This window comes from Chanodichthys erythropterus, chromosome 2 (assembly GCF_024489055.1).
Source record: "Chanodichthys erythropterus isolate Z2021 chromosome 2, ASM2448905v1, whole genome shotgun sequence".
NCBI classification, from domain to species: domain Eukaryota; kingdom Metazoa; phylum Chordata; class Actinopteri; order Cypriniformes; family Xenocyprididae; genus Chanodichthys; species Chanodichthys erythropterus.
Genome location: NC_090222.1, coordinates 35,514,852 through 35,539,008, shown reverse-complemented (window position 1 = coordinate 35,539,008; position 24,157 = coordinate 35,514,852). Strand labels below are relative to the sequence as shown.

At 34.8% G+C, this 24,157-nt stretch overlaps 1 protein-coding gene and 2 long non-coding RNA genes across 4 annotated transcripts; all 3 read left to right on the top strand.

Annotated features, from left to right (window-relative positions):
• The first annotated feature begins 1,496 nt into the window (after window positions 1-1,496).
• Window positions 1,497-8,768, top strand: zmp:0000000881 (uncharacterized). Its single transcript, XM_067397093.1, has 5 exons — window positions 1,497-1,560; window positions 4,033-4,187; window positions 4,272-4,410; window positions 6,422-6,529; window positions 6,664-8,768. The coding sequence occupies exons 2-5, from the start codon at window positions 4,042-4,044 to the stop codon at window positions 7,501-7,503; spliced, it is 1,233 nt and encodes a 410-aa protein (XP_067253194.1). The 5' UTR covers window positions 1,497-1,560; window positions 4,033-4,041; the 3' UTR covers window positions 7,504-8,768.
• Window positions 8,769-11,317: 2,549 nt separating this feature from the next.
• On the top strand, window positions 11,318-13,489 carry LOC137028319 (uncharacterized). Its single transcript, XR_010896157.1, has 4 exons — window positions 11,318-11,378; window positions 11,529-11,594; window positions 13,228-13,321; window positions 13,479-13,489. It is a non-coding gene; the product is annotated as an uncharacterized lncRNA (long non-coding RNA).
• A 3,901-nt stretch (window positions 13,490-17,390) lies between these two features.
• On the top strand, window positions 17,391-21,113 carry LOC137028308 (uncharacterized). 2 transcript variants are annotated; one of them, XR_010896156.1, is made up of 8 exons: window positions 17,391-17,792; window positions 18,416-18,489; window positions 18,670-18,750; window positions 19,390-19,492; window positions 19,900-20,016; window positions 20,339-20,449; window positions 20,621-20,696; window positions 20,821-21,113. It is a non-coding gene; the product is annotated as an uncharacterized lncRNA (long non-coding RNA). The 2 variants fall into 2 exon arrangements; XR_010896155.1 differs by having other exon boundaries at window positions 19,897-20,016.
• Window positions 21,114-24,157: the final 3,044 nt, after the last annotated feature.

The window sequence follows — 24,157 nt, the reverse complement described above, 5'->3', positions numbered from 1 at the left end:
AAATAACTGGCTTAAAACCTTTTTGGGGGGGTGAAAATACTGACATGCCTGACATTTTGCACAATACTGTATGTGTTCTCTTAAGAAGTTTAAAATCTCTGACAGCTTTACTTGTCTGTCCACCAAGTATCAGCTTTCCTCGTCATTTTTCCTTTACTTTTCGGAATTGATTCTGATGCTGCTTCTATTATGGCACAAACCTTTTCATTTAGAATGTCAATTTCTTGATTCGAATCAATTGCTGCCATTCTTTCCTCACAAATTTCCTCAAATTTAGCCCTATTTGTTTTTTTTTTTCAAATATCCATCTTCCTCTTCTTTGTACTAACGTTCTATCTGTCTCAATATCTAACATTGTAACTATTGGGTGATCACTCCCAATGCTAGATTTCCCCCATACTTCCTAATTACACATATTAGACAAATTGTTAGAAACTAGTGTCAAATCCAACACAGACTCCATTCCCATATATAAACATCATTGTTCAACTCATATCATTTCCTTTCCTCTATTAAATTACGCAATTTAAACGCTCTTACAATGTACATCACTCTTTTGGGAAATCATCAAACCCATTGCAAACACTCAAATATTTTTGTGCTATTGTTGGTTTCCCTCCAAAATGATGTCACTTCCTGTAGGATGATGTCATTGAGGAACTGTCTTTATTTAAAGGGATTTTAAAAGACTTACAGGAAAGGGCTATTGAGGACACAGTGTAAAACCTATAAAATGAGGACCAATTAAAATATTTTTTGTTTGAAACAGTTAATTATGGGGAAAACCTAAAGAAAAACCTGGCATATTTCTTAATGTAGTGGGGTTTATTTAAAATGTAAAATATTTTGATAAAAAAAAAAAAAAAAATTTCAATCCATACTTGTAATTTTATCTGATATATACTATACATATATGATGGCAACATGAAAAATGCCCCCCTCCATTTACAAAATAGCATGATTCCCCGCTGATGTTTCAGTCCTAATGTCACAGAAACAGAACAGATTCAAAATTATCTTTGAGGACAGTCTGTTCTTGCTTAACACTGTCTTGTTCTGACTTGACTGAACATGTTTCTTCTTTCATGAGGGTTTTATGTTTAGTTCAACCATAAAAAACTTTCTTTTTTTTTTATGCAGATCTCCCCTGGACACATTGTGAAATTAGGAAATAGAAGAGGAGATATTGCAGAGTCATGTTTTTTCCCCTCCTCTTCTTCTTGAAGTCACTATAGTTTTAAAGAAGATCTCTCCTAAATATATTGTCATAAACAGGCATTTTATTTGAATGAACCCATGTAGCCTATACATCTCACAGAACTTCTTTAACATTTCTTACAGTATTACAGTTTTAACATTTCTTCTACACAGTCTCGGCTTTTTGTTGTCTGTTAACACTCAACACTGTGTTTTCCCTTATCTGACTGGTTGTAATACTCAGGTGTCCTTCCAATGTTGAAACATGAGGGTGTGGTTATAGAAGGAAGATAATTAGCAAGAACTGTGCCTGTTTTATTTGAGCACATTCAGCACCATCAGCCACAGGACCTGCTGATACAGGTAAGAGATTTCAGTGAGCAGTGAACCAAACTATTATTATGTGGTGTTATTATTATGAAGGACAGTGATTACAACCGTTTCAATACAATGATATTAATGACATTGTTGATGTTACAGTTTCTTCTGGTTTATAGTTATCAAGGAACCATGTATTTTGTCTGTGTAATTGCTAAAATGTATTTGTGATGATTACATAAACATAACTCTGAGGGTATATGGGTGGAAACATGCTGAAACTATTTTGTTTCCTGGGGGTGAAGGTGGGAAGGAGGTAATCTAGGCCACCAAATATTCGGCCATACAAGAAAAGATGACTTGATTTTATCTTGCATATGAATGATTTCTTTCGCAATCCAGATCCAGTTTGACAGCATTTTCCCAGCAGCGTGTACAGACTTAATACAAGCAGGTTTTGCCCAAAGGCATTCCAGCAAAACTCCCTGTGTAAATGGATGTGTGCTAAATGAGTCTTTTAGCAGTAAAATCAAGTTTTTCTACGACATGTAAAGGTTTTCATTCATCTTGATAATTAAAATGTCAGGTAGTTTAGAAAAAGCTTTGTGACTTTATGGCTTTACAACTATGTAGATATTTCGAAACTTATCCATGTGATTATATAAGTTGGCTAATGGTGGGGATTTCCTGTAAACACACCAGGTGACCCATTTTACATTTTATGTGCTACTGGTAATGTCTATTTCAAGACACTCCTGTTTTGAATGTATTTCACATGCATTTATTGATATAAAAACAAACAAAATGACTGGCATGACTGACATTTCTGTCAGATTTGATGGCAAACACAGATAGATAGATAGATAGATAGATAGATAGATAGATAGATAGATAGATAGATAGATAGATAGATAGATAGATAGATAGATAGATAGATAGATAGATAGATAGATAGATAGATAGATAGATAGATAGATAGATAGATAGATAGATAGATAGATAGATAGATCCTGGAACAACATTCCAATCAACCAATCAGATTTGAGGGACAAGTTTACAGTTTATGTCACGTTTAGGCTTACAACCAGGTTTAGGTACTTCTACATCAGTGTTATTCACCTATCATTCCCTTCCCATTTAGAGATAACTTCTGGGTGGGGACCAGGGTTAGGTTTAGGGGTAGGATATGGTTAGGACTAAATGTTTAGACCAGAATGTTGCTCTAGGATCATCAAAATATGTTGACCCTGAAATACATCTAACTCAGCAAAAGGCTTGTAGGCTAAAGTCTTGTGGGAATGTGATAATATATCTTGGTCACAAGATCATTTTGTTGAATGTAACGACATCTTTATGTTGTGGCCATGTGATGTGAAGTTGTGGCCTCGAAATTGAGAGAATATAAAACATTGTTATCCACTCCACAGCCTTTCAAATCCATTCACTGAGTTTGTCTTTTTTAATTTAATATTTTATTATTATATATACAGTGCCCTCCATAATTGATTTGTGTTAAACAGCCAATCTGCACTTCTGTCTCATATTATAAAATGAAATATAAATTCCTGTAAGTGCACTTACAGAAAGAGAGGCATAACGTTAGGACATTTACAGTATTTACAAAACATATGGTACTGCACATAGGCCTATTAGATCATACAGAATGTTAATTGAGTAAAGAGATAATGAGATCAAGCTGAAACTAAAACAAATATACTCAGCAAAAACGGATCTCGTGGCAATGATTTCACATCACTTGGCCACAACATAAAGATTACCTTGTCAAAATTATCTTGACAAAACTGGCTGTGTCCGAAAGCTTAAAACTGCTGCCTTCGGAGGACGTATTCCCTGGTAGGAAGGCATCAAGGCATGTCTGAATTCAATGTTAGCATCACTTCCTGTCTCCTGAGATACCAATCAATTTCTTAAGGCAGCAGATGTATACTTCACTTCCTTTGACAGGCAATCCCACAATAATGCGTGGTCAGTTTGTGTGTAAATGTACATTTTTGACCAACATTTCCCACTTTTGATTTTTTAGCAAGAAATTACTATTGTAGTAATTAAATATTTGAATCGTTAACACCAAGCTCGCTCTGTTTTGTTAAACTGTCACACTTCCTTAGAAAAAGGTTTTCAGCAGGTTACTTCGTGCGCAAACGCTATCTGCTAAATCACTGTCTGATAAGACAGTAAGGCAACAGGTCAGCTGCCTAAGCTTTCGGATGCAGCTAGTCAACCAAATATGTCCCCTCTAGTCACCATAATAAGCATTTGAGTTTGGAGGGTTTACAGCAGGGGTCCCCAACCCTGTTCCTGGAGATCTACCTTCCTGCAGAGCTCAGCTCCAGCCCTGCTCAACACACCTGTCTGTAATAAGTGCTCCTGAAGATCTTAATTAGCTGATTCAGGTGTGGATCATGGTTGGAGCTAAACTTTGCTGGTAGGTAGATGTCCAGGAACAGGGTTGGGAACCCCTGGTTCACAGTTTCTCATCCTTCTATGTACTAACAGCATCACTAGATGGCATACTCCACACAAACACTAGCTGCAGGCTGCTTTGGGAAAGTATACAAGGAGAAGTATGGAGACGCATGGGCTGCTGTGAAGAGAGTTCCTCTTAGCCACATCAGCAGATCACAGCTGGAGAGAGAATGCAAAGTCTATCAGTATGTATATTTAATATTTCTTCATTTTAAACAATTGAGCTAGTAATTGTAAACATGAAACACTTGTTTTTTTTCAACCCTCAGTAATGCTCGGCATCCCAATGTGGTAAAGCTTCTCGGTGATCCTTGGCTGAAAGACTCCAAGTGGAATATTCCTTTGGAGTTCATCTTTGGGGAAGATCTTGAGACGACCATCTTCAAAGTTCAGCTTTCTAAAATACAGGTAAAGATGTGTGAAACAGCTCAGAAATTAAAATTCTCTTATACTTTTACTCATCCTTATAAAAGTGAAAGTGACATGTGAAGGAATTTGTTAGTATTCCAGTTAGTGCACACGCATCAGGAGTAGTGAACAAACACACACATGTAAACCGTGGACACAAACACACACACACACAGAGCGGTTGGCAGCCAACCATGCTGTGGTTCCCGGGGAGCAATTGGGGGTTAGGTGCCTTGCTCAAGGGCACCTCAGTCATTTCCTTTATAAGAGTATAAATGATTTAATCATTTTTAACACTAGAAGTCCCAGAGATTTGTAACCCTCCTTTAGCCAAGTGGATGCTAACTGGCTAGTCTTTTGGCTATCATTAGCATCAATTCATGTGTAAATATGGTCATTACCTGAGCAATCTGCAGGGGGGTTGGGGGTGTGTGTGTGAATGGTTGCTGGTGGCTTGTTTGTATGTGTGGGGGAGGGAGGGCTGCTAAAAGCAGAGAACTTGATTGACCATGGGCCGGTTTCAGAAAGGAGGCACTGCAAAAAATGCTGTTCTTACTTAGAATTTTTGTCTTGTTTTTAGTCTTAAGTTCTTAAATCAAGAAGCATTTTCTTGACAAGTACAAATTATTTCCTTGTTTTCAGGAGAAATAAATCAAAATTGAGTACTTTTTTCCTTAAAACAAGCAAAATAATCTGCCAATGGGGTAAGCAAAATAATCTTAGTCCAAACTGAAAACAAGATTATATAGCTTATTCTTGGTTTGAAATAAGATTATTTTGCTTACAACATTGGCAGATTATTTTGCTTGTTTTAAGGAAAGACTTACTTAATTTTGACTTATTTTTCCTGAAAACAAGAAAATAATTTTTACTTGTCAAGAAAATGCATCTTGATTTAAGAACTTATTATAAGATATTTTGACTAGAAACGAGACAAAAAATCTAAGTAAGAACAGCATTTTTTGCAGTGGGTTAAGTGAAAACTCTGAGTATGTTAACCCTGAAATGAGGGAGTGCAAGTGATGTTTAAAAAGTTAACTCACTCATTCACACTGCAAAAATGCTTTTCATACTAAGTATTTTTTTATCCTATTTCAAGTAAATTTAAAAAAAAATCTTAAATCAAGATGGATTTTCTATATGAGAAAATTATATATGATATTTAGTCTTGTTTCCTGGGGGGATCTAAATTAAGTGCATTTTACTTAAGTAAAATGATCAATATCTGCCAGTGTGGTAATAAAAATAATCTTAATGCAAACGGAAAGTGTTGGAGTGTCTACCCAGGTGAAAAAAAAAGTGCAATAAAATCCACTTTATTTTAGTACACTTTTACACTTCCATAATGTTCAGTGCTCTATTTCCGTGCACTTATTTTGTACTTAATATACTAAAAGCTCTTCTTTAGTACTTCTTAAGATAATCTTAAGAACATCTAAGTGTACTCAACTGTGCTATTTTGAGACACCATGAATTTGAACTAAAATGTGCTTTTAACATACTATCTCTGTATAGAAAAATGTATTTAGTTACCACCTTTAGTACACTTGAACCCATCTTTCAAACACTTTTAAAAATGGACTTATGATGTATTTCAAATATAAGATTAATATATAATGAATATATACAAAATGTATTTATAATATATTGCCAGGCAGTGCCAGGATTGTGAGTGATTGCTGGAATGTACTCACTCACTTTTTAATATTATTGTACAAATGGTTGGTTTCTTTATTTTATTTTGTACTATTTTTATCAATAGATCTCAGCAACAAAGGAAAAAAAAACATGTGTGTTGATTTCTCCCTAAGATGGCAAAGTGAAACACAAGTTTCCTTGAAGTGGCTCAGCATGGCCCCACATTGTTTACATAACAAAAGCAACTGTTTGCATTGTTGGCTGAACTATTCCTTTAATAAAATAGCATTATAAAAACTGCATGCTTGATTTCTGTTTAGTTTATGCATTAGTGGTGCAAAAATATAACAATGTCTTTTTGCTTGTTCTTCAGCTGACGCCAGCAGTGAGAGCCACAATCATCACTGGTATGTGTGAAGGTTTACTTTATCTGCACAGTAAAGACATCGTCCACCAAGACCTCAAACCTGACAACATCATGGTGAGCACAAACGTTCATCAGTGGGCCAAGAAAATGAGTTTTTACTTGCTATTGGTCTTCATTATTGGTTTCATTTGATCTGTTTCTTTAATAGAACATAAGCAAAGAAACTGACTTCCCTCATCCCATTCCAGGTAGAGCATCAAACCCATCGTGCCGTGATCATCGATTTGGGACTGGCTAAATTCTCTCGAAATGGACTCAGCTCTGCAGTAAACTTGGGCAATGAAGCGTACTCGGCTCCAGAGATCCTGCAGATGAGTGGAGTTCGTGACAAGCGATCAGACGTTTGGGCCATGGGTAAAATCATAGCTGAACTCTGCGCCAGGGTCAGGTTACCCACCCAATCTGTGTCCGCCATGAAGATTCGTGAAACTCTCAAAGACCAGCCATACTCTATTGCAGTGTCTAAGATGGTGGAAGTCAATCCCAATAACAGAACTACTATGGCTGGAGTCATCGCAGACATCAGGAGAGCTGGTTCAGTTCATCACACAGACATCAGACCAAGAGACATCCCGAGAGACATTACAAGAGACCTACCAAGAGACATGCCAAGAGACTTCCAAAGAGACATCCCAAGAGAGATCCCGAGAGACTTCCCAAGAGACTTCCAAAGGGACATTACAAGAGACATCACAGTGGCACATGGAAATGAAATCAGGCCAAATCAAATGTTGTGTCCACCAGCAGCTCCTGTTAATATGATGGAGGGGAGAAGATCTCCTTTGTTATATTATCGACAGGATCCACCTCCACAAAGAGAGATGGGAAAGGCATTACTCCCGGTTAAAGGTCAGGCTTTAAACAATCAGCTGTCCCTGATGTCATTTCCTTGCCCTCTCCCAGAAACCGGAAAAGTGACGCAGGAACGCTACATCGAGGGGAAAGGAGCTCTAGAATATAAAGAGATCATCACGAAGGGAGGGAGAATCGTTAAATATGAGAAAGTGCAAATAACCAAAGATTCTTAAAAATAACACTTGTGGTCTGAAAAAGAGTTGTTGAGTTGTTACATTGATTTTACATTGGTGATGTTTTTTAAAGAAAGCACTGGTTGGTGACACTGGTTTTTGACATTGTTAATATCCTGTTTATGTTCATTCAGCAATGATTTTGGCTTGTTTGCCAAAAATGTAAAGTACAAACACTTAAAAAAAAAAAATGTATATTTTAAAACTTTTTCCTATGTCTCATAATTTGTAGTATATCACACAATGTATTGAGGATGCTGAAATTGGTTTGTTAGAATAAATGACAAATACACTACTCAAAATCTACCAATACTGACAAGACTTGAAAAGATGTGAAAACGCATTTGTGTTATATTTATAGAACCAAACAGCAGGGGCCTGTACCATGATGGTAGCTGAACAAATTCGGAGTTTCAGAGTAGGTTTAGAGTTGACAAATCCATATAAATCCAACATGGTTTTGATCAGGTTCACAATGCTCAGTATAAACTTCCTCTGTCAACTCCAGAGTTTGCAATTCATTCTGAAACACATGCACGAAAGTGTGACGTGTGGCAAACAGCAAATCACATGGCGTCAGTTTGATTCACTTCTTGCGAGAGCCGGCTGCTGAAGATTAAGATTGAGAAGGCAGCTGAAAGAAAATATCTGACTATATCACAAAGTTTAATATTAATTGTAAATTAATATCATTATTATAGGAATATATTATATATATTATACATAATTACAATTTACATATATATAAATATAAATAATTTGCAGCAAAAGATGAGCAATTTTGTCTCAATTTCTTTCACTCTAAACTGCTTTAATCTGGAGCAAGAGATGCAGGGGGAGTAGCTTTATTGCATCAGATATTTGTCACTTTACTCACAGCTGGTGCAGTTTGGGTATGCCATCTCTAACCCAGAATAAAACCTGTGCGAGTGAGTGGAGGCGGGGCTAATTAGCATATTCATAGATCGACGTATAATTAATGAAGCGAGGGTGTAGAGTTACATTCAAGCTATTTTAAGGTATGAAGATTTTTTTTTTCCACAGGAAAAAAATTTTAATGTGTCATTTTGGTAATCAAAGATAAATTTTAATGGATAAAATTACTGACTACAGAGGGACTTTAAGTGGTATTCAGATGTGTGTTATATAATTAATAGATGTGTGATATATAATTAATGTAACTAAATTTGTTATATAGTTATAGTTGTATATAGGGTGATATCAGCTAAATTGGGCCACTTTTTGGTAAATCGCTTGGGGCAATAATACAATACCATATATGCCTTTTCCATGTGTTTTTATGATTAATAATGACTGTTTTTGATAATTTTGTGTTGAAATTATGTAATAAAATACAAATTTAGGTCCTACAGTTCTTGAAACATCAGCTGTGCCAACTTTTTTTTTTGCATGAGCAGTTTCAGGTAAAATGGGCCAATCAAACTGCACAGGGAAATAGTAATTTATCATCAATTTTAATTTTAAAACACAATTGCTTATACAGCCAGAGTCACATAACAGCATAGATCAGTGAACTGATGTCAGTGGGGTGTGTGTGTACGCATGGACTGTAATGTGTGTGCACATTACACTTTCTCCCATTCAAAACAATACGAGTGACACGTCTTGCGTTATTCTATAGTCTTTGTTATTATTTGCTCTATATGTTTCATCTCCATGCTTCTTGAATCTCTCGCCGCCTGAGCTGACTGAATTCTTTTTGGTTGTCATGACAATGACGCAGTTTAGGGTGGCTATATTCCATGTTCATTTACACTGAACCAGAACAGTATCATTGTCACCTTTTAACCTCTCGACCATGCTAAATGACTTCTTTAGTTAGCAAACAAATTGCTCAAGTGAGTGTAAATACCGATCACTTTCATGTTTTTTTGCACAACCTGCAAAAATCGCTCGATGCCATTGCTGCTTTTGCAAACCGCGGATCAATGCTACAAACCAATACAAAGTAAGTTACCCGGATCGTTGATCTGATTGGTTGAAGGACTATCCACTTGCGTGACTAATGCTCGTTGATCACTCCTCTTGTGCAGTAGGAAATACATAGCAAACTCCCCAGACCAATGTTCAATTTTAAGTTGAGCTTGGTCTGGTGATAGCCAGACTAGCTTTCTGGTGCAGTCTTGACTTGAATTATTGCCCCGCCCACCATAGCAACCATAAACCAATCAAATCACCTGTTACTTGTCAAACACAGTTATGACAACAGTTTGAAATCCTTTGCAGTCATTGGCTCTAAATTCCAGAGGGGCTGGCACCCCCAAACCTTAAATGGCCCATTTTACCTGATATCACCCTACAATATTATGTTATATATATATTATAAAATATATAATATATAATATAGTATATAATATTAAAAGATTGAAAAAATAATTCCACAATGTGGTGATGTGCACTACGTAGGTTATGTAAATTGCCATCGCTCTGTTCAGACTTACAGTCCAGTCCAAAAGTTTGGAACCACTGAGATTTTTAATGTTTTTAAAAGACGTTTCGTCTGCTCACCAAGGCTACTTTATTTAATTAAAAATACAGTAATAACAGTAATATTGTGAAATATTATTACAATTTAAAATAACTGTGTACTATTTAAATATATTTGACAAAGTAATTTATTCCTGTGATCAAAGCTGAATTTTCAGCATCGTTACTCCAGTCTTCAGTGTCACATGATTCTTCAGAAGTCATTCTAATATGCTGATCTGCTGCTCAAGAAACATTTAATGTGTGCAACTGTACAAAATATTTGTGTACAATATTTTTTTCAGGATTATTTGATGAATAGAAAGTTCAAAAGAACAGTGTTTATCTGAAATCTAATCTTTTGTAACATTATAAATGTCTTTACTGATTGATTTAATGCATCCTTGCTGAATAAAAGTATTAATTTCTTTAATTTCTTTAAAATTCTTACTGACCCCAAACTTTTGAACGGTAGTGTATAATGCCACAGAAGCTTTGTATTTCAGATAAATACTGTTCTTTTGAACTTTCTATTCATCAAGGAATCCTGAAAAAAAAAAAGAACACAACTGTTTTCAACATTAAAAAATAATAATAAATAGTTATTTAGCAGCAAATCAGCATATTAGAATGATTTCTGAAGAATCATGTGACACTGAAGACTGGAGTAACGATGCTGAAAATTCAGCTTTGCATCACAGGAATAAATTACTTTGTCAAATATATTTAAATAGTACACAGATATTTTAAATTGTAATAATATTTCACAATATTACTGTTATTACTGTATTTTTAATTAAATAAATGTAGCCTTGGTGAGCAGACAAAACTTCTTTTAAAAACATTAAAAATCTTAGTGGTTCTAAACTTTTGGCCTGTATGTCACGCAACCTTGTAATTACTGTAATCTTTAGATGACAACACATGACATTATATTCGGAGCTGTTCAAGTCCACTGACTGGGAATTATGCGTTTCTATGGCACCACTATCAACGCAGAATCTACAGCGGTCAGGTGGTACAGCGGCCTCGTGGTACATGTGGGAGCTTTCAGAAAACTCCCAGCTTACAAGCTGTAATTACGAGCTCTAAGAGGACGTGAACACTTTTTACAAGCCACAATCTCGTAGTTACAATTATTCTGGTCATGCAGACACCCCAGCCTGTTTGTATTATGTAGAAAAAAATCTTGGAACAATTTTCTGTCCCAAAATCTTGAATTTCAGTAGCAGCCTTGTCAGTACTTTCAGTTTCATTCTGAATGCATTTACTTTGATATTATTGATTGTGGGTGGAGATGTTATTCCTTAGCTTTAAGATTTCAGTCTCTGTTGAAGGTAATTAGCTTTCACTGGTTTGAAGAGGAGCTTGAGGACTGGACAAAAACTGTGAGTAAATATAATGTTCATAAAACATGTCTTGTTATAAATAAATGTAAAGTAGGCTACTTGAGATTTTTTAATCTTTAATGATATTAAACTAAATAATATATATCTAGCCTATGTACAAATGGATATATAAATAAATAATCATTACAGATATCTCCAATAAAGAACCATCAGCTAAGCAAATGTTATTTCAACAATGAAGAACCTCATTTACAGGTAAGGGTGTCTGAAATATGCTAAAATGTTTATTTATAAACACTGAATTCAATTAACTGAAATAACTCACAAATGAGATAGAAGAAAGGTCTCAAAAATTACTCCAGCCATCATGTTAATATAGATTCTCAGTAGCTATCTGTATCTAAAATCCAATAATGCCATAAAATTTACTTACCAAGCTTATATATGTAGATGGTGTATGAAACCATCACCTGTTTTTCTCATCACACCATAACAATACTGTCCAGATAGCCATGCACAAGCCAAGAAATGGTGTAATGACTCACTACCGCAACAATATGCAGGATGGCATTCAAACATATTGGAAATCCGGAAGGAGGGCAGAACTGTCGCCCGTGAAGAAGTCAATATTTATTCGACAAATTAAAATTCAGACTTTTTATTTTTTAATGGAACTAGTTTACAGTGTTCCATCTGAAATAGAAAGAATATACATTTTTGGTCGGTCTCTATTAATATGACCTAGATGATTTGTTATCAATGAATCATTAATATAGAATGTAAAATGTAACATCTAAGATTTAAAAAAAAACATCTATGTAAGAAACGCTGAACTGCTTCAATACAATGTTAGCTGACAAAACATGCTGTTAATCTTCAGTAATTTTGCCTATTTTCTGAACAATTTGAAGTGAAACTGAATAATTGGATTGTTTATTTTATGTATGTTTAAATCCTGAATGAAAGACTTGCACCATTTATAGATCCCACTTTACATGTCAAACATTTAAATTATATGCGTTTGGTCTCTATAATGCGGCCAACATAGTTGTAACTTAAATTAGCACTCTGCAACAGCTGAGTTGGGAGGGCGACAAGAAGATCACTTTCAAATATGATTCCAAAGTTCTTAACCTGACTTGATAAACAGTCAAGATATGGAGCTATAGAGGTTTTCTGTCCATCATTACCAGTAACAAGTAATTCAGTCTTATCTTTATTAAGCTGTATAACATTTTAAAACTATCTATGCAGTCCATTCGTCAGGGTTGTTACATTTAGTTTTTATTTAGGTCTTGTGTTTCCTTTCAGTTTTGTTCTTGTTTGTATTAGTTACTAATTAGTTTCACCTGTGTCTAGTTTAGTTGCCTTTGTTTGTCTCCTGTTGTCTCTCGGGCCCCGTCCACACAGAGATGAGTTTAGCTGTATACGCAAAAATGTTGTATCGTATAGGCGTTTTGTCCAGATGGATCCGGCATTTTCACAAAGTGAAACCGCTATATATCTAGTGATGGCCAATTTCAATACACTGCTTCATGAAGCTTCGAAGCTTTACTAATCTTTCGAATCAGTGGTTCGGAGCATGTAAAACTGCCAAAGTCACGTGATTTCAGTAAACGAGGCTTCGTTACGTCATAAGTGTTTCGAAATTTCAGTGGTTCACCACTGGGGGGTGTGACTTTGGCAGTTTGATACACCGGACCACTGATTCGAAATGAAGTATTTGTATGGAAGATTTCAAAGATTCGTGTTTTGAAATCACCCATCACTATTGTTGAATAAAGTCGTTATCTTGTATGTTTGTTTTTTTTTGGCACACAAAAAGTATTTTCGTCACTTCACAACATTAAAGCGGAACTCAGTAAGATTTGCGAAGCTCCCCCTACAGGTTCCTTCATTGAATACTCCAAGCGCAGCTCTGGACTACAACGATTACAACGCTCACCAGTTTTGCAAATAGAGTACAAGAAATCTCAATGGAGGTGGGTAATTTTCGAAATTGTCTTATAAAGTCATAATATATACATTGTTTTTGAATTACCGTAAAGCATTTTGTCACTCTCGCGTGATTGTGAACATGAGGCGAGATTGTTTCAGGTCGGCACAGCTTAACTTTCAAGTGCTGTTTTTTTACAAAAGGCATGAGCTTGACCCTGTGGAACATGCTGGCATTCCTGCTTATTCGGTAAGAGTGTGTCAAACATCTCAAAATATTTCTTTACAAGCCATGAGTTCGAAATTAACTGAAAGGCGACCACTGTATAGGGAGTTCTTTCCAAGGACACAGTGTTTACTATCTAAACCCATTAAACTAAAAAGTTTCAGTCAGTAAGCTGAAACATGTAGATGGTTATGAACATGAAACTATTTCTTGCATTTCCTCAAATTTTCTTATACAAGAATGAGCAATGTAGTGGTTCCATACAACAGCATCTGAGGTATGTAGCAGGAAATATTGACACCAATAGGATGATAGTGTTTACACAGAGTATTAAACAAACTCCAAAATATTTCTTTAAAAGCAATGATGTTCAAATGAGCTGAAAGGAGAGTCAGTTTTCTTGAGAGTCAGTTTTTACTGAATCCAATATCACAAAGGTTCAGTCAGTAAGTTGCAACAAGATGATTATGAGCATAAAACCACTTGCGTTTTCTCATATTTTATTTTAGCTGAGCAATGCATTGGTTCTGTCACATAGTAACAACAGCATCCAGAGGTCTATGAATGTACTAAGAAATGGGGCAATGACTCGACATTACAACAACTTTGATCAAGGTGTTGAAACATATCAACGGCCGGCCTGTTGAAACTGAAGAATTCAGGATTTATTCAACTGATTAAAGGCTGCTTAAAATCTCTAAATATCTGCTGTGTATTCTTACTTCTCAGTTATTTCTTTTGTCAATAAACTGATTTGGAAGTTCATAATGTGTACTTTAAAAAAAAAAATGCAATTTAGCATATTATTATTATTAATTACTATAGCCAAACAGAATGAAATATATAGCCTATTAGCCTGTTAGATTCCCGTAAAATTCCTGTAAATTGCATAAGTTACTTTTAATGAAAAGTATTACATTACTTTTGTGTTAATTTTTCTCCCCTGGGCTGGGCTTGCTTGTTTGTTTTTAATAACAACAAAAACGTTCTGTTTTTGGCAAATGTACAGGCACTTTCACACAAAAAGTGAAATGAATAAGCTTCAGGCTGATCAGAAATGTGATGTTTATCTATAGTAATTTTTGCTTATTAGTATGTTTGAATTGGATCATCAAAGGTCAGCAGCAAAGATCTTGGTTAATAAAGTGAGATTAAATACATAAAAAGTATATTTGTATTGTTTAACTGATTTATTATATTTAATTATTGCAGGTTTGTGCAATATTCTGAGATTGCATTTCACTGTTTTTATTGATTTTGAAGAATACTCTGTTTTTGTGCAAGTGAGATGGGTAAATGCTCACATTTGGTCTAGAGCTACTATAACCGTCATGTTCACACACAGCGCACACAACTCCTCCGAACTTACTCCTGTTTCTCTCAACATGGGGACAGAAGAGGCGTCAGTCAATAATGGGAAAACATAATGGGAAAAAGTATCTTGCATAACTTATTTGAAAAGTAATTTTGTTGAGATAGATATTTTGTTGTAAATTTAAAAGTAATGCATTACTTTACTAATTACTTGAAAAAGTAATCGGATTACATAACTCAAGTTAGTTGCAATGCGTTACCCCAACACTGGTAGTGTATAGTTAACAAACACACACACACACCCAGAGCATGGGCAGCCATTTTTGCTGTGGTGCCCAGGGAGTGATTGGGGGTTAGGTGCCTTGCCCACAGGCACTTCAGTCATTTACTGCTGGTATTGAGACTCAAACCCACAACCTTCAGGTTGCTAGTCTGACTCTCTAACCATTAGGCCACAACTGCCCCCACATATGTATCAGGAGTTGTACTGGCATCTTTGTACATTTGCTCATTATTTCATGAGGAGGAAATGAGTGGCATGAGGATGAGTAATTGATGACAAAATTTCCATTGTTGGCTGAACTATTATAAAAACTGCATGCTTGACAAGTTGTGCAAGTGCATGTGCTGTATTTGAACCAATCAGGAGGCATGAACGCTGCTGTGGATCAAACAGTTGATCTGGAGTAATATTTAGGAAATGGATCTCTCTGGTGCGCTGGAAAAGGAACTGCAACCTCAGATGTCATATTTGTTTCATACATTCATTCATTCAGAGAATTTAATCTTTGAAGAGTATATTAATGCTCTTCCACGTTTGTATCTTTATAACTTATTCTCTATTTACCAAGGAAGATGCAAAAATCGTTTTTAGCTAATATTAGTAATACTAGTAACATTCTATTCTTCAATTAAATTTCAGTAAATGATCTCACTGTACATATGACAGTGTTGACCTTTAAAGATGAAGGGTGAGTTACAATAGTGTCGCATGGCATACTATAATGTAAAACGATGCCATCTGTCTCTTCTCTTCTGATGCATCTCTGATCGATCTGATGTTATACAGTTATTGACTGTTTCTTTTCCCTTGTACTCTGTCCTGCTCTGTTCACAAATTTCAAATCTCTCTGTATCTCTCTCATACACACGCTGGTATATGTGGTTTACGGGAAGTCTCCATAGACGTAATGGTTTTTCTACTGTACAAACTGTATATTCTGTTTGCATACACCAACCATACCCCTAAACCTACCCATCACAGAAAACTTTCTGCATTTTTACATTTTATAAAAATATAATTTTGTATGATTTATAAGCTGTTTTCCTCATGGGGACCAAATTTACTGGTATTACCATCCTTGTTACACATTTGGTTCACAACACAGTGTTTACCAAGACCACACACTTTGAAAATTATAATTCATAAAATTTGATTAGAATTGTAGAATCAATATCTATAGAAATCTATAGGTGTACCAAACAATTCATTGATTGACCATTGAGTTCAGTTGGATTAAATAATAGACAAATGCATTAAGCTAAACGAGAAGAGATGCAAATCAAAAGTTTGGTAGTATGAAAGGCAGTTACTGTGAATTAAACATTTATAAAGATGAAACACTTATTTTCTGAAGTGAAAACTTTGTGATTTTGTGTATTGTACACAATTGAAAATATGCTGAAATGTTTGAAAAAAGTGCACTTTTGATGATCTGTTGTGATACTAAGAGTTTTGAAAATTTACCAGTTGCTTTTATATATATATATATATATATATATATATATATATATATATATATATATATATATATATATATATATATATATATATATATAACCATATATATAAAAGCAACTGGTAAATTCAAAACTCTTAGTATATATATATATTATATTATATATATTATATATATATATATATATATATATATATATATATATATATATATATATATATATATATATATATATATATATATATATATATATATATATATATATATAACATGTACATTTATGTCCCTGTTACTCTTAATTTTCCTGATTAAATAAATATTACCTAAAAAGAGAGGGACCAAATACAATTCTATTTTGTATTTTTACACTAACAATGTTCTATTAATTAATAAATTTCATCAAGTTAGTGTTTTATACATTTTTACAGTTATTCCAAAATAATAACTAAAGGCAGTAATAATTTAAAATATATATTATTTCTGAACTAATGTTCAGCTTTTCTTTTTAATAGTCAACTTGACAGTGTTGATGTTGGACAGTGTTACTTTATAAAAACGAGTGACTTTTACACTTTTTAATGTCACATTTTGTAATATTTGCGTTGCTTTATTTTTGTAATTTTTTTTTTTTTACAGTATGACTGTTTGTTAATCAGATCCTACTTTTCTTTAAATGTTGTTTGAACTATAGAGACATTAATAGACTTTGGTTAAATGCACAGATAAGTTGTCTTTGTATCATGGAGCCTTTAATGCAAAAAAAATTACAGTAGGTACTTTTTTAGTTTCTTAAAGATGACAAATTTTACAGCACTATAATGATCATTACAAAAGTTATAACTCTGATTTGAGGCTTGTCAGATTGGATAATGAAAGTAAAAATGAGTATGTGTATGTATAGAATCATAAGATGTTTCTCATGCTGCTGGGAAGTCAAGAGCAAGAGGGACAGTTTTTTTAACAGGTGCCTGAAGTATAAGACATTAAGATGCCACTTAAGAATGTAGACATTTATAAAAGTGAGCTATGATTGTAAAGTCCCTGTTATGCAAACATTCAAAGATGGCCTACATACATTTTTTTTTAGATAGATAATAGAACTGTCTGCAACTTCAAGTCCTGCTCTTTGAAACATGTTTTAACTGATAATGACTCTTATGATGACAGACACTGTGTAGTGTGAAAAGAAGAGATGACATTGTAAACATGCTGCAGGTCCAGATATTTTACTGATATTGAGTAAGTGTTGTATTGAGTATAAACAGTATTCTATCATAACCTCCCAATGCTTGCAATACATTACTTTTCCCTTGAATTTTTTTTTTTTTCTGATATAATTGCATTAAAAATACTGTTTAGACTAGAACAATTCTATATAAAACAATAGTAGATTTAACATCAAAATTATACATCATATCTTAAAATGTAATGTAACCTTCCATTTAAATACTTTAGTCAGTTCAAGAATAATTTATGCAATTTTTACATTATTTATTTATTCAACTGGTCAAAGTTGATATGGAATTTAGAAATTAAGTATTGCAATACTTTTTAGAGAGAGCAGTTAATACAGTAATTTACTGATGTAAATATCAGCTAGTGATTAATTACTTTTTTAGAGTAACTTCCCCAACACTGGCTGTGATCTCTGCTTACCACATCACTATGCTATAAAAAATTATTTTTTTATGATTTGTTATCACAACATTTTTTTTTTCTTTTGTCAAATCAACATAATATTTTGAGCTTCTGTAGATGAAACCAATCACCTTCATTGTGTTAACTCAAATTTTTAATTTCAACTAACTCAAAATTTTAAGGCAACCAGGTAACTTACTTAAACCAACCATTCTTTTTTACAGTGTAGGGATCATCTCAGTTTAAGTGTCAGATTCATACCGTTGATCGTATGGATGGATCATCCACACCAGTAGAGGTATGTGAGGATTTTTTCATACTTCTGAAACAATATGCATAATTTACAGATGTTTAAACATAGTATGCTTCATTAATGCATAAATATCCCTTGGGAACCTGTTTTTACTGTTGATGACAATAGCATAGCCTCACCCACACAAATAAATACTTTTAAATACTTTTTGTATCTTTCTTGCAGGAACATTCTTGTTGAAAATTGGGTGAAATTGGGTTGAAGATTTTGTCAGTTGAGGCTGACAGAGATCTCCGTGTGACACAAGTAAAGTCAGTTAGCTTTCACAACTTTGAAGAGCATTGGTAAAGAAACGGAAAGAATTTTAGGAAATAATTCATTGCATTTATTTGAAACACCTTTAAGTTTTCTGTCTTTTATGTAAAATTAATTTGTCTTAAATCTAATGTCCCTTTGGTTGAACTAAAGGGTTAGTTCACCCAAAAATGAAATTACTGTCATTATTTACTCACGCTCATGTCGTTCCAAACCCGTAAGACCTTTGTTCATCTTCAGAACACAAATTAAGATATTTTTAATGAAATCTGAGGGTATCTGATCCACACATATAGGAAGCAACATCATTGCACCTTTTCACATCCAGAAAGGTAGTTGAAAACATCCTTTAAAATATAGTCAATGTTATGGTTCATGTAAATGTTATGATGAGGAACTGGCTTACATGGTAAGAGGCTTGTCTGCTAAGAGTGTCAAACAAATTTCTATATATTTCTTTACAACCAAATGAACTGAAAGGTGAGAGTTTCCTTGAGATGTTTTCTAGGACACAGTGTTTACTAAACCCAAAAAACAAAAAAGGTTTAGCCAATAGGTTTGAACATGTAGATGACTTTGAACATAAAACCACTTCTTGCAGTTCCTTATATTCCACATATTTTCTCTTAGATGAACAATGCATTGGTTCAGTCACTCAGCAACAACAGCATCCAGAAGGCAGACTTACCAAGAAATGGGGGAATGATTCAAAAATACAGCAACACCGCAAAAGGTGTTCATATGCAGAAGACTAAATCATGTTTTATTCTGATTAAAGGCTACTTTAAAAAATAGTGGACATTATATATATATATATATATATATATATATATATATATATATATATATATATATATATATATATATATATATATATAATACAATTTTTGCTGTTTTCATGCATTCATCTCAATTAGATGAGTATACTCTCTACTGTCTATTTTTTTAAAACATTATAGCATATTCAGTTCTTAGTATACTGGTTTATTCTTAATTACAAACATGTCCTTGAACAAATTTCCTGTTTTCATAATTCAACTAGACATTTGTGTACAGAACAAAACATTTGTAAGGATAGATGTGAAAGCAAATTTTAATTGTTTCTTTCATTTTCTTTCTTATACCCCACTTTTCCAGTAGAAATATTTGTGGGCGGGGACTCATGTAAGGGTTTAAATAGATCTCTGGTTTTCAAGCAGAATTCAGATCACTTTCACTTCTTTGAAGAGGTGCCGTTACATTGGACAAAAAGCTTTGGTAAGGAAAAAACAATTTTATTTAATGAATCTATATGGTTTTGAATCTTATATCAAATAAAATGTATTTTTACATGTTATTCTTATTATTTACCTGAGAACTTACTGTATGTCCTAAAGAATTAATTTTGCAGAATTTAAATACCAAACTGACGTTTTCAGCGGTGTTCCAAGACACATTAGCACAACTTACTATACAACATCAGTTACATTGTATTCATTTCTGCTTAAATAAAAAATGAACTCAAAGTTGGTAAAGTGCAGGATAAGTGTTCAAAAATAGATACTAGACTATTTGAAATGATTTCCACTGTTTCTCACAGTTATAACACACATCACTACAAAACATCTCCAACAATGAACAACTGGGGGATGAATCCAGGGATGAATCCGGGGATGTATCCGGGAATGAATGGCCAGTTAGTGCCTGTTGGGTTAGTAAATTAATCACAAGGGTATATTATATACCCTTATATTAATTAGAATATTATAATCACTTGGAAAGGAAATCTCTAGAATGATGACAATGATCAACTTATCATAAAGATGTACACATATTAACACATATCTTATATAATTATTTTTGTAATAAAAATGTTTTAAAGGTATGGAGGACAGCGTGTCTTTAATGATTCTGATGATGAAGACCTTCCAAATGGAGTACCTGTTTCACAGGAAATGGTGTCTAAAACATTTTCTTAACAAACTAAGCATGTCAACATTTTTGTAATTCTATTTCTATTCTCAACATGTTTTTATGAAGATTTAAATTATGCATTGATATTTTTTTCCATCCATCTTTCAGATGAAAAATATAGTGGTTCCATCAAACTTTTTCCAAGGTGGTGCACCTTCCCTTCCAAGAAATGGCGTAGTGACTCGCTATTACCCTAATACAGGAAAAGGTGCTCGCAGACACAGAGTTGTCATGAAGGATGGCACAGTTTATTTTGCTGAAGAAACAAAATACAAAATATAGCTGCGAGCAGCGATGGCGGGCCCAAGCCCGGTGGCACCGCCACCCCGGTGGCTTCAGGGCAACTGTGCACAGCGGGCAATAGGCACTTAAAACGGTTAAACATCAAAGGACTATGTCAAATTCACTCCACATTTACTGCACTACAAGGTGCCGCTATAGAGCCCCTCCTCCCTGCCCATTTTCAAAGGATTACATGTGCCAAGTTTTAACATTATTCTGATGAATTTTGAAGCAAATCAGGTAAAAATAAGAAATAAAGAAAATAATCTCAATGTATGCTGAAAGTGACACATTTTCTGCTTCCAGTTGGTGGCGCTATGACTTTGAATCACAATAGTCAAATCCATGTGATCAGCCTTGTACAACGAAGACTAAGCCAAAGTTTCATCAAAATCAATTAATGTATGCAGAAGTTATAACACTTTGTTTCCCTTTTCTTGCCATAAATTCGTTGCCTCGCCACGGCCAAACCGTTTGAGATATCCAAAATCCGTTTGCAATTAAACAACTTCAATGTGTTAGCAACAAGTTAAAAAAAGCTTGGTGTAAATTGGATAAACCCTGTAGGAGTAGTAGTATAAAATTCATAGCCTGTTTTTTCAAAAAATTAACATTCAAACCAAAAATAGCTGACTTCCTGTTGGTCGGAGCTAATGAATGTAAATTAGAAAATTGTCCGGCTTGATGAGAATAATATGTGTACCGAGTTTGGTGACTGTAGGAAAACTAACCCCCCCACTTTTGTCAAAAGGTGGCGCTACTGAGCCCCTCCACCACGCCCATTTCTATGGCTTTGTCCATGTCTACTGGTTGACAATATTGATGTGTGTGTCGAGTTTCATGCAATTTGAAGCATGTTAAGAGCCTCAAAAATACTCAAGAATATTATTACAGTTTGACCTGTTGCCATGGCAACAATATTTCAAATATCAAAAATCCTGTCATAGGTCTACATCTGCTGTGTATTGACATTACACTGATGAAGTTTGAAGCAAATCAGGTAAAAATAAGAGGGTGATCTCAAAGCATTTTAAAAGTGATACACTTCTTGCTGCCATTTGGTGGCGCTATAACTTTGACTCACAATAGTTACATCCATGTGATCAGACTACTACAACCAACACACTCCTGAAGTTTCATAAACATCAATCAATGTATGCAGAAGTTATAGCACATTTCCTGTTTCCCTTTTCTCGCCATAAATTCGTTGCCTCGCCACGGCCAAACCGTTTGAGATATCCAAAATCCGTTTGCAATTAAACAACTTCAATGTGTTAGCAACAAGTTAAAAAAAGCTTGGTGTAAATTGGATAAACCCTGTAGGAGTAGTAGTATAAAATTCATAGCCTGTTTTTTCAAAAAATTAACATTCAAACCAAAATAGCTGACTTCCTGTTGGTCGGAGCTAATGAATGTAAATTAGAAAATTGTCCGGCTTGATGAGAATAATATGTGTACCGAGTTTGGAGACTGTAGGAAAAACTAACCCCCCCACTTTTGTCAAAAGGTGGCGCTACTGAGCCCCTCCACCACGCCCATTTCTATGGCTTTGTCCATGTCTACTGGTTGACAATATTGATGTGTGTGTCGAGTTTCATGCAATTTGAAGCATGTTAAGAGCCTCAAAAACACTCAAGAATATTATTACAGTTTGACCTGTTGCCATGGCAACAATATTTCAAATATCAAAAATCCTGTCATAGGTCTACATCTGCTGTGTATTGACATTACACTGATGAAGTTTGAAGCAAATCAGGTAAAAATAAGAGGGTGATCTCAAAACATTTCAAAAAGTGATACACTTCCTGCTGCCAGTTGGTGGCGCTATAACTTTGACTCACAATAGTCACATCCATGTGATCAGACTCCTATAACGAACACACTCGTGAAGTTTCATAAAAGATCAATATATGTATTAAGACGTTATAACACATTTCCTGTTTCCTTTTTCTCGCCATAAATTCGTTGCCTCGCCACGGCCAAACCGTTCGAGATATCAAAAATCCCCTGGCAATTTTTAATCATCAGTGTCTTGACTTCATGCTGACCGAGTTTGGTGGCGATCGGATTAATCGTCTAGGAGGAGTATATCAAATTCCAGAGCATGCGTTTTTCAAACAACCCTTAATAGCTGACTTCCTGTTGGCGTGGCGATTAACTTAGAGCGCGAAAGTTGTTCGGCCCGATGAGGTCTATATGTGTACCGAGTTTCATACTAATACGTGCAAGCATGTTTAATATATGGACCAAATTTTCAGACTTTTTTCAAGGGGGCGCTGTCGAGCCCCCCTGCCACGCCCGGGTACCAGCCTCTCCGGCGTCCTAATGGCCGCGGATTCCAATGTGTGTGCCAATTTTCAAGAGTTTTTGAGCATGTTAAGGCCCCCAAAAAGCCCCGGAAGACGGAAAAAAAAAAAAAAAAAAAAAAATAATAATCCTTAGAAGAAATATAGCTGCGAGCAGCGATGGCGGGCCCAAGCCCGGTGGCACCGCCACCCCGGTGGCTTCAGGGCAACTGTGCACAGCGGGCAATAGGCACTTAAAACGGTTAAACATCAAAGGACTATGTCAAATTCACTCCACATTTACTGCACTACAAGGTGCCGTTATAGAGCCCCTCCTCCCTGCCCATTTTCAAAGGATTACATGTGCCATGTTTTAACATTATTCTGATGAATTTTGAAGCAAATCAGGTAAAAATAAGAGGGTGATCTCAATGTATGCTGAAAGTGACACATTTTCTGCTTCCAGTTGGTGGCGCTATGACTTTGAATCACAATAGTCAAATCCATGTGATCAGCCTTGTACAACGAAGACTAAGCCAAAGTTTCATCAAAATCAATTAATGTATGCAGAAGTTATAACACTTTGTTTCCTTTTCTTGCCATAAATTCGTTGCCTCGCCACGGCCAAACTGTTTGAGATATCCAAAATCCGTTTGCAATTAAACAACTTCAATGTGTTAGCAACAAGTTAAAAAAAGCTTGGTGTAAATTGGATAAACCCTGTAAAAGTAGTAGTATAAAATTCATAGCCTGTTTTTTCAAAAAATTAACATTCAAACAAAAATAGCCGACTTCCTGTTGGTCGGAGCTAATGAATGTAAATTAGAAAATTGTCCGGCTTGATGAGATCAATATATGTACCGAGTTTGGTGACTGTA